Here is a 12,082-nt window from a genome sequence, read left to right as displayed (position 1 = left end):
AAATTTTGCTCCTATTGTTAACCACGGATAACCCAAGAAAGCCAAGCAGTGTGGCTCATTACAATTGGAGTCCCACCCTAACATGTGACCCACAACAGCCGACTACCCTGCATTTGCGATTACGTTAAAGGGGCAACAGGTATTAGAGACGAGCCAATTACTATCGCTAAACATCCGGAATGAGCAGACAATACAAAACTGGTCATTCCGAGTAAACGCACCCTTCTAAATTGAAATGGATAATCCCTAGGAAGTGGATCATCCGATATTGGCTAACCTGAGGGAGTGGATCATCCGATACTGGCTATCCTGAGGGAGTGGATCATCCAATATTGGCTATCCAGAGGTAGCTTGACCGTAAAACTTCAAAACTTTTCAGGAAGGGCGGACCGTGTAACACTGGGCCGCCCAAGGTAGCGCATTTTTCCACTTAGGTTAATCTGACGGAAAAGTTGAAGGGATATGATACGAGCAAGAAATACCTCGTCTACACATACACATCTCTAATATTATGAACAAAATTATTAACGCAGCAGGCCTATTCGGACTAGCGAGGCAGGTCGCAAGTTTTGATTCAAATATTCACGTAACAATATTAATGAAACACTAACCTCTATGCAAAACACCGATAAAAAAAAAATTGGCGAACTTGAATACAGACCTTTTTCTGGATGGTCGCCCAGTGTGCGACTCACAATCAGGGTGCGTAATTAATCTTAACTGCCAGGTGAACAAAGGCAGCAGGCGTAAGTAAACAAGCCTAAAGCCTCCGTCCCACACCTGAACCCCGGAATTCGCTTCCCCGACACACAGCGCCGCTTACTTCCAAATAACTCATTTCAATTCTTTATTTAGGGAAATAGTGCATGTACAAAATTTGCATATTTCAAACTGAATAATCATAAATTGCATATAGTTTCTAAGATAAAAGTGACCTTTTATAAATTAACCTAGAATATCACAGCAATTTTCTGTTAAAAATTATTAATGGCTCCCCATACTTCTAAAAGTACGGTATTTAAACTACCGAGTTTAAGAAGTATATAAAATTTAATGATTTATACATTTGCCATAATAATGTATTCTCATTTTATATTAAACCATACAGTAAAAAACTCTTTACTGCAGGCTTTAAAAAAAATCTGTTATATTACATATGTGTAGATTCATTAATGCAAAGATAAAATGTCAAGAATTCGACACCAAAAAATGTCACCAGCCTTCTAAATCCAGAGGAGCCTACTGCACGTATTGTGTATTATTATTATTATTATAGTTACAGGTAAACGCTAAATTCGTTTATATCAAAACGCCTGGGAAATGGGAGGTGATCAGGTTTGATTAAAAAGAATGGTAGTTCCAATTCGTTGGATCAAGAGCCCTTCAGGATCAAGGTATCCTCGTTGAAAAGAGGTTCGTGGAATTTTGAATTAATACACATCTTCGCTAATAGGTTGTTGGTCTGAGAGATACATCACTCAGTGTTTATGAGCTTGTTCATTGATTTAAGTTCATTTCATCACGTTTGGAAGTACAAAATAGGCATGCAATAAGCCAATCTTCTAAATTTATATTAAATTCACCTGTAAATTAATAAAGTAAGGCAATAAAATGGCAGGTTATACATATACACACACACTTGGTTATACACAACATCAGTGTGTAATGGGATAGTCACTTCAGTGAATAATGAGATACACACACCTAAATAACAGGGATATGAACATCTCAGTATATACTGGGATATACATCCATTGAGATATAAAAACCTCTTAGAGCTAGGCTTTAAATAATAAGATATTACAATAATCCCAATGGAAATAAGTCATTGACCTTTTTGGGTTATCCTAGGTAATTTACATATATGTTACTAGGCATAATAAATTATACTTATGTGTAACTGTACCTAAATGAACTTACTTGCCTACCTTTTCACTCGAGTGTTTACACAGGGATATGCACACCTGTCCATGATAAAGCTTTAAAGTGTAGTTGACACTTGGCGATGAACTTAGGAAACCCACGTGGAGACACCGTGTAGAAAGGGAGAATATTTTTCGGTCTCTGTATGAGATTCTCTCTGATAATGTCAAACGGAGATCGAAATATACATACATTTTGTATACTAAGTTTCTGTCTACATGTGGGTTTCCTTTGTATACCTCCATGTGTATACACTAGGATAAAGACACCTCTCGGAGTATATACATGGGTACACTCCTCTCGGTGTTCATTCATGGATATACACCTCTCGGTGTATATTTACGCTTCTCAGTGTACTCACTGGATATGGAACACATATCTTGGTGTGTATTCGCCGAAATGCACACCTCTCTGTGTATATATATTGATGCATCTCTAGGTATATAAACGCTGGGACATACACACCTTTAGGTGTATACACAGTGGCATATACACCTTTGTTTATACCCCGTGAACACTTTGTGCAAATGAGAGCACCAAAAGCACTGAAATAACGAGCAGGCTCCGCCGACGATTAAAACAAACAGTAACCACAACAAGAGGACTAAATAAGTACCATGTTGCAAAAACAAGATAGAGCTGAGTAAATGAAAACAAGGCAGTATTATTAAAGCACTAACACGCCTCAAACTGCAAAGGTTAAGCAACTGGATAAACTATCTAACAGATGACAGAGATAACAGACAAGGGGACCCGTCACTGCTGTGTAGCGGCCGGGTCTCCCTGCTTGGTTATGCCCGCAGGATTTACAATACTACACTAATTCCAGAGATCCAGTCACCCCAGTAAGAAGTGATTAATCGGCTGCTCTGGACAGATTTATGACACTGGGAGTTTGTTTGCCACATTCAACTGCAAGACGAGTGAGGCTTGTGTTGCGACTGTGGAGGATATGCTACGGTTATCGTGAAATTAACGCCTAGTTCATCCTGCAAACGACACTCAACAAAATACATTTAACGTTTGTCCGCTATATATTCAGGTACAAAATTTCTGGTAAAACTGCTTTATGCCTATTTCGACAGATGTATTCATAACGGATCAATATACAGTCATACTAAAACACTTGTCTACAGGCTTTGCACTGAGAATAACATATGTAAATAATTCTCAAATCATGGCAACTGCATTATTTAGCTGCTAAAGGAACTGTGGTTTACACTCTGGTCAAAACTTGTTTAAATTCAAAGGATAGCTGTTATTATCATGTTTAACGTATCTTCTCTACACAACCCAATGATCACTTGTGTGGAATTTCCTTAACCATCGACAGGACTATTAGCAGTTCCGCACCTTGTCCTGTATCCTATGAAGAACCTTAAATTGCCTTCTAAATATAACGGCAGTAATGTTTAGAAGGCAAGAAACATGTATGACGTCCTGGTGCAACAGTGTTTTTGACTGAAGTTGAATATTTTCCAGCACTGTCGTTGCACGTGACATGAAACATGTATGGCGCCCTAATGTATGAGGGTTTTCTTTAATAAAATTAAACGTTTTCTAGTAGCTGCAAGATCACTAAGTTCAAATGACATGTTTATGTTATATGCCATGAACGTAATGCCTCCTGTGCACACCTATGACAACCTCGACTAGACTACTGTACTAAGTGATTATGCACTGTAAATATAATTACTGAACACGTGTACCTTTGATCGCAAGGAGCAAGCCCTGTTATAACGCTGACTGGCCTATCAGTAGCTGACTACTGTACTAACATCATGAGCGTCGAAACTAAGTTTACGCGGATACAATGCACTCAGAAAGATATCTTGATTCACGTATAAAGCCATTAACGCTGTAAACTTCAACTTGAAAGCGGAGGAGGATTTACGAGGGAAGCATAGGTAAATAGTTTGGCGCACAGTTCTCTCATTGAAGCAGAAGACGCCACATAGAGATGGGTAATATTAACGGCGAGTAACTACCTAACAAGTATGTGATGAATTTTCATGTTATAGATAATGTAATTATGCCAAGTTAATTAACTTTTTTACAATTTCACTTGAAGAACCCAGTTACATGTTCAATGTCGTACGAATTACATAAACCAGACATACAAAATTTAAAGGGAAATCGGGACTTGGTATAGTGAATGAATAATTAGAATAAAATCAAACGCTAACAAATTACGTGCACATCCGCCACCACACAACAAGCAGAGAACACTTGTTATGATTACGTATCATCCCACCGATCAGTTTCTAAATAAAAACGAACAGTTTCCTCCTGCACAATGATTTGAAAATAGTCGTGGCTTATTATCGCAATAAAATATTTACAACTACGCGACCCATCTCCTATTTATATTTAACAATGGGAAACAACTCACGCGCGTCAAGCGCACAATCCTACAAAATTGTTGCGCTTGTGATCCAACAGATCCTAGTACACCCACGTTGCCTCTTTTCCCTTCCCTCTCTCACAAGAGGCTGTAACACTAGGATGAGGAACACTAGCTCCTCCCAAGGTAATTTTTACTTCTGCTTAAACCTACATTTATATATCAAAATAATTTTCATACGACTAAAAAAAAAAAAAAACTCTGGAGAGATCGCTGGAACTGTCATAAATATCATGCAATCACTTTTTCTCCCTAACAACCACCTAAGTTTCACACGATTCACAATAATTATGTAAAGAGGTCATAGTTTTAACTGGGATTCACCTCGCTCACCTCAACAATACATTTCTATTCAAGATGCATTAAAAATAATACCAAAAATAACCAGAGCTTATTAAAGGCAAATTCCATAAAATGTAAAATTTTACTGTCAACTACGAATCGTGAATCTTAACTGGATAACTTCAAAAATAAGTTGGACAAATACGAGAGAGAAAGGTTATGTTTGAGGACCTGCCTAGTACGGATCTGCAGGTCTTACTGCAGCGCTCCTCTATTCTAATAGTATGTTGTTTGAATTAAAAATATATAATATTGTATATATAAAAAAGTAGCATTTTTTCTTAACAGAGGGTATCTCTCAATTTCTCAAAAGGGTTTAAATCAATCGCACACTGCATACTACTGTCATCAATGACAATAAAAACTAAATTTTAGTGGTCCTTACGTTATCTTTTCACAACACTCAACTGTATTACAATAATTAATGAATGATTACCTATCAAAATATAAGCTTTATTCAGCTTATAGTTATTTACCTGTTTTCTAGACAGCTGTTTAAAATTTCTACAATACTTGTATGAAACATTATTATGAATATTATAGATAGTGGCGATAAATTAAGAACATTTAACTCAGACTAATTCAACAAAGTCACAGGCACAACAAAACAAAAGTCTGCTAAAATATTGCATCGCGTGGAGATAATCACTGGGAAACGACAATAAAAATCGACCTTCAAACAGGTCGATAAATTTAGCAGGAGCCTCACCATCACTGCCGTCAGTGTAAAACGCTGACGCACAAATATTTCATCCTTATGTGGACTGCTGTGATCGAACTTAAATATTTTTTTAGGAACTACTGCGATATCATTGTATAAGTCATCATAAAATATAAATTTTGTATATAAATAATGACTATGTAATTAATAATTATTCGCCTTTATATACACACTCCTTATATGTATTGCGATTAATTTTAATCATGTCATAACAATAATGACTGCCACTCTCAGTTACGGGTCAAATATACTATAGGAAGAAAAATGATTTTACTGATTAAGAGGTCATTACACTTAATTACGAATTTACTAAATTATTAAGTCCCACATCACCCTGGAAAATAAACGAATCTCATCACACTGAATTATCATTTAAATAATCTTCAAGTATTCTATTTATTCTTTATTTGAGTACGCTTGGTGTAATACAATTTTTGCCGCCAACGCGGCTAGTAACCACATTTTGCAGGTCAGTGCAAAAGCACATGTATACGTAAAGACAGTGGAACTCGGACAAAGGTATTGGTTATATAAAAATAAGTTCACTTGCATTTTTACAAACAGATACACAATTTTATGTTATAAGTTTTTTTAATATTCCTCAAAATTTTATATTTTTCATCAACAAAATAAATTAATTTTATGTGTCGTTCTCGTTCCGCTTAATGGATAAATAAGATATAACACATACTGTCTATGGCATATATAGCAGCTTTCGACGAGGCTAAAACGAAGCAGGAGTGCGATAATTCTGTGTAAAAGTGTAACTAGAGTTAAGACTTACGAAAGATGAAGTTAGATCCTAGCCAATACATAAGTTAGTAGAATTAAAGTTTGGGTACTTGCGGCCGCTCGGCGCCTGTAGCAGCACCGCCCAGAGCACCATCACTTGTCCTATATAACACCAACTGCGCATTTGTACACCTGTGTCGCCGCCGCCGCCGCCGCCGCTGTCTGAGCACACAGGTTCTTCACCCTCGTTATTATCCTCTGGAGCAGTTCTTGCTAAATATCCCAGGTCTCCTGCGCTAATATGAACACATATACATCCAAGGTGTACGAGGGCTGACATATGAACAGCTACAGCCACCTGCACTCACACTTGTACTTCACTGTTTGGGATACTGGTGCGATATTAACCACCACACCTGCCGCACCACCGATAGTTCAGCCACCAGCGTTAACCACCACACTTGAAATAATATAGGAAACAGAACTGACAATGCCCCAGCATGCCCACTGACGCCCACAAGAGCAAGAAAAGCACCAAAGGGGCCCGAGATCCGCCAGGGTAAACAGTCGTACCTCTTCCGTTTCAGTGATGAGACTGCTTTTGTCTTCTGTTAAGTTTTCAGAGGAGCGCTTCTCACTCTCCTCCTCATCTCCTTCGTATTTAAAGACCTTGACCTCATCTTGCGACTCGACCTCCTCACCGCTACCGGAAACGGTCGGCATGATCAAGGTCAACCTTGCAACTGACACTCGACAACACAAACGCGGAGCGGTAGAACCTCACTCACAGCACCGCTCAACGCACACTGAATGGAGGCGGGCTGCGCACACGCACACCAGCCATGAGCTCCTCCCGCTGACCAATTGTAACACAAATAGAAGAGTGAGCTCCGCCCAGCAGCCAATCATAACGCAAGGAGGTGGAATAGCCCCGCCTAGGTGCTGGAGACCCCGCCCCACAACACTGGGTGCTCTGGGGTCCTGGAGAGGACAGAGGCAGCCGCCGTTTGCTAGTGATTATAACACCTTGCGCAGGTATGTTCCCACGTGCACATGCCACGCTCCCACATCCACTCTCCTCGCCTTTATCATGCTACCTTACTGTTCGAATCTAGACAAAAATATGGCAGTAATGCTAGCATCATCTCAACGTAATAGCGCAAGGAAGGTCGCTTCGCCGCGCATCTCCGCACAATTTTGCCCTTTGTCAACAAAATTTCAATATGTTGAACTAGCAGCTCTGCGCCTCCTAACCCCACGTTATATACTTGTCATAAATAAAGCAGTTTTTTACAGCCTTTTCCTAAATATTGTATAATAATATCGCGATAAAATGAGGTCAAGCAATATTCAGGAAGGAGACGGGGAGGAGTTGGAATGGGATGGGGGAAGGGGGAGCGGCGCGCCATACTCCAGAGGACCGTGCCAACCCATTATTCCCGATCCTGGAATTGGTTGGAATTCGCGTGCAGGTTTTCTTATTCGTGGTTGCGGTGGGGGAGCTGGTGACACTTCTCAATATAGGTTTGAAGGCGAGCACTCCGATCAATTGCACGCAAGGCATACATTAACATTCCACCTCCTGCCCTTCTTTCTACCTTTTCCATTTCTCGAACTGATTCTTTCTCTTTGGCTTCATATTTCTGTAATCGACTGCCCCATTCTCATTTTGTTATTTGCAATCTCCAATTTTACCCATCAATTAATCTGCTCTTTCTCTTACAATGCTCTCTTTCACAATGACGTGTATAATAAATTACAGCAGTTGCTGCTGTATCTAACATATACTTGTGCCTCTCTCTCTCTCTCTCTTCCTAAGACTAGCGTCAGGGAACACTTGTCCTGTTTCCTGATAAACCTTACCTAGCCCTTCCAAATCTCTCTTCAGTTATCATAAAGCCATTTTTTACAGCCTTTTCTTATGTTATATTTCATTTAGAAGCGCTAAACCAGTAGGGCTGTACAATCCAGGTACACTCCTCTCTTGAGACAATGTTCTCTAATACCGCAGTCCAAGGAACTGGATTTGTCCTCCACTTCCTTGGACCGAAGTCAACTGCCATCCATTTCCCCTACGGGTTTAACGCTCCCCACCATTAATGTAATATATTTTATTGAGATAAAAAGAATCTATTAAGATACTATAAGAACCTTCAGGAGTTCTTGTTCTAAGTAACTGGAGCTACCCTCCCCTTTCTGGGATCAAACATGATTACCTTCCATTCCTAAGGTTATGTATGACTTACGGATTTAGCGCTTCTCTATTAAAGCATACAATATAATGAATTTATATATATAACCCGTTACTATCTTGTAACAAGTACAGTACTACTGTTACCCGTGTAATATTAACCTACACTAGCAGTGTTACAGCCTTGTAACAAGCACAGTACCACTGTTACTCGTGTAATATTGACTTACACTAGTAGTGTTACAGTCTTGTAACACGTACAGCACCAGTGTTACTCGCGTAATATTAACTTATACTAGCAGTGTTACAGTCTTGTAACAAGTACAGTACAACTGTTACTTGTGTAATATTAACCTACATTAGCCGCTGATTGGGTTTACTAACCATAACTAGGAGATGGCACCTAGCAATCACTAAGGGACGATGCCTAGCAACCACTAAAAAATGGTAGTTAGTAACTACTAATAGATGATTTTTAGCAACCACTAAGAGATGGTATCTAGCAACTACTAACAGAGGGCACTTAACAACCGCTAATAATTCAAACTTTCATTTATCAGAAAAAATAGTATATGCGTGATCATATGCATGTAAAAAGTTTGTGCTGGACCAGATCCTATAAAAAAAACATCAACATAAACTCAACCAAATTTAAAAATAAGTGCTCTCCCTTCCCCCTTGCCCAAAACCCTTAACTCTATTAGAAGTACCAGCTGAGCTGGAAAGAGAAACAAAAAACGTACCCGGGCGAATACACACAAGACACTCAGACTACAAGAACAACAAAGCCTCTTAGCTACGAGAGCAACTTAATAATCAAGCTGGGTAAAGGGTGCCGAGTAAATCAACACACACTCGCAGTATTATGAGGAACATTGGCAGTCTCTCTGTATGTCGAGTTTGGTGACTGGAAGCAACGGTTTGATTGGTAGACGCGAGAGATTTTCCCCTGGATCCAGATATTGTGGCCCAAACTAAAGAGCTCTGAGGGCACTCACACCCCTACAGGGTGAGTTTTGGGTATTTTGAGTCACTCTAAGTACATTGTCATGCAAAATAGCTGAAAGCTGCTCACACTGTATTTGTCTATGTGTAGACAATATGTACCTAATAATAATAATTTCTTTTCTGCAATATACAGATAATGTAGTTCACATGTCAAGAAATATTGTTAGGCACTTAAAAAAGCAACTAGCATGCGGTGCATTTCAGGCAGAAATCTGAGTTCCATTTCTCAGGCAATGTATCATCAATGACGTATTAGTGCTCATCAGTTAAAACAATAATATCCCGGAAATCGACAGGGTGATCAATGAAAGAACGCTCGGTTCGAAACAAAACTGTGACTTGGGTTCAATCATAAGGTGGGGCGAGGAGTATTGGTTGGCCACCATTCCCAATGCTCGACCAGACACACTGAAGGTCAAACAACATTCCCAGTGTTCGACCAGACACACTGAAGGTCAACAACATTCACAATGCTCGACCAGACACACTGAAGGTCAAACAACATTCACAATGCTCGACCAGACACACTGAAGGTCAAACAACATTCACAATGCTCGACCAGACACACTGAAGGTCAACAACATTCCCAGTGTTCGACCAGACACACTGAAGGTCAACAACATTCCCAGTGTTCGACCAGACACACTGAAGGTCAAACAACATTCCCAGTGTTCGACCAGACACACTGAAGGTCAACAACATTCCCAGTGTTCGACCAGACACACTGAAGGTCAAACAACATTCCCAGTGCTCGACCATACACACTGTAGGTCAAACAACATTCACAATGCTCGACCAGACACACTGAAGGTCAAACAACATTCACAATGCTCGACCAGACACACTGAAGGTCAAACAACATTCCCAGTGTTCGACCAGACACACTGAAGGTCAAACAACATTCCCAGTGCTCGACCATACACACTGTAGGTCAAACAACATTCACAATGCTCGACCAGACACACTGAAGGTCAAACAACATTCACAATGCTCGACCAGACACACCGAAGGTCAAACAACATTCACAATTCTCGACCAGACACACTGAAGGTCAAACAACATTCACAATGCTCGACCAGACACACTGAAGGTCGACCAAACATTCACAAAGTTCGACCAGATACACTGAAGGTCAAACAACATTCCCAGTGCTCAACCAGTCACACTGAAAGTCAAGCAACAGTCCCAGTGCTCGACCAGACACACTGAAAGTCAAGCAACAGTCCCAGTGCTCGACCAGACACACTGAAAGTCAAGCAACAGTCCCAGTGCTCGACCAGACACACTGAAAGTCAAGCAACAGTCCCAGTGCTCGACCAGACACACTGAAAGTCGAGCAACATTCCCAGTGCTCGACCAGGCACACTGAAAGTCAAGCAACATTCCCAGTGCTCGACCAGATTACCTTACAGCTATACAATAAATCGATCCTAAGCAACAATTTACTCGACCAACGTCAAAAACACTCGACTAGAACTGTTGTTATTGAGACATAAGCAATACTAGGCCTACACTATATACTTTACCTAAATCACCAGTGGTCGACTATAATCACCAGTTGTCGACTATAATCACCAATGGTGGACTATTATCACCAGTGGTCGACTATCATCACCAATGGTCGACTATAATTACCAGTACTCGACTATAATCACCAGTGGTCGACTATCACCAATTGTCGACTATAATCAATCACCAGTACTCGACTATAATCACCAATACTCGACTATAATCACCAATACTCGACTATAATCACCAATACTCGACTATAATCACCAGTACTCGACTATAATCACCAACACTCGACTATAATCACCAGTACTCGACTATAATCACCAATACTCGACTATAATCACCAGTACTCGACTATAATCACATCGATCCTTCTATAATGATGCTAGGAAAGGACTCTTAGTCCAAGGAATTGGAGCCTCTTTTTTCCTTGAATCAAACTTAATTACTTCCCATCCCGAAGCTACATAACCCCTGTGGGTTTAGTGCTTCCCGTATAATAATAATTATAATAAACGACAACAATAAAATTTATAATAAAAACAGCAATAAATAATAATAATAATAATAATAATAATAATAATAATAAATCATAAAGAGAATCACCAACGCTAGTTCTAGTAGCTACCAAACAAAGTTGTAGGATCACCAATACGCTAGTTCACCAACGCTAGTTCTAGTATGTACCAAACAAGTTGTAGGATCACCAACACGCTAGTTCACCAACACTAGTTCTAGTAGCTACCAAACAAGTTGTAGGATCACAAACATGCTAGTTCACCAACACTAGTTCTAGTAGCAAGTTGTAGGATCACCAATACGCTAGTTCACCAACACTAGTTCTAGTAGCAAGTTGTAGGATCACCAATACGCTAGTTCACCAACACTAGTTCTAGTAGCTACCAAACAAGTTGTAGGATCACCAATACGCTAGTTCACCCACACTAGTTCTAGTAGCTACCAAACAAGTTGTAGGATCACCAATACGCTAGTTCACCCACACTAGTTCTAGTAGCTACCAAACAAGTTGTAGGATCACCAACACGCTAGTTCACCCACACTAGTTCTAGTAGCTACCAAACAAGTTGTAGGATCACCAACACGCTAGTTCACCAACACTAGTTCTAGTATGTACCAAACAAGTTGTAGGATCACCAACACGCTAGTTCACCCACACTAGTTCTAGTAGCTACCAAACAAGTTGTAGGATCACCAACACGCTAGTTCACCAACACTAGTTCTAGTAGCT

The 12,082-nt window shown here is 39.9% G+C and overlaps 1 protein-coding gene across 3 annotated transcripts in view; it reads right to left on the bottom strand.

Annotated features, from left to right (window-relative positions):
- LOC128694277 (protein pangolin, isoforms A/H/I/S-like) overlaps positions 1 to 6,958 on the bottom strand; it is a 267,628-nt gene extending 260,670 nt beyond the window's left edge. For 2 of the 3 annotated variants that reach the window (XM_053784338.2, XM_053784337.2), the window contains exon 1: positions 6,696 to 6,958. In XM_053784338.2, the coding sequence (XP_053640313.1) occupies positions 6,696 to 6,845 (150 nt within the window). In that variant the 5' untranslated portion in view covers positions 6,846 to 6,958. The remainder of the gene's footprint in view (positions 1 to 6,695) is intronic. The other variant, XM_053784336.2, reaches the window with a different exon arrangement.
- Positions 6,959 to 12,082: the final 5,124 nt, after the last annotated feature.

The sequence above is a fragment of the Cherax quadricarinatus genome, chromosome 43, assembly GCF_038502225.1.
Source record: "Cherax quadricarinatus isolate ZL_2023a chromosome 43, ASM3850222v1, whole genome shotgun sequence".
Classification (NCBI taxonomy): Eukaryota; Metazoa; Arthropoda; class Malacostraca; order Decapoda; family Parastacidae; genus Cherax; species Cherax quadricarinatus.
Note: the sequence above shows the minus strand (reverse complement) of the source record. Positions and strands in the feature narration are given on the sequence as shown.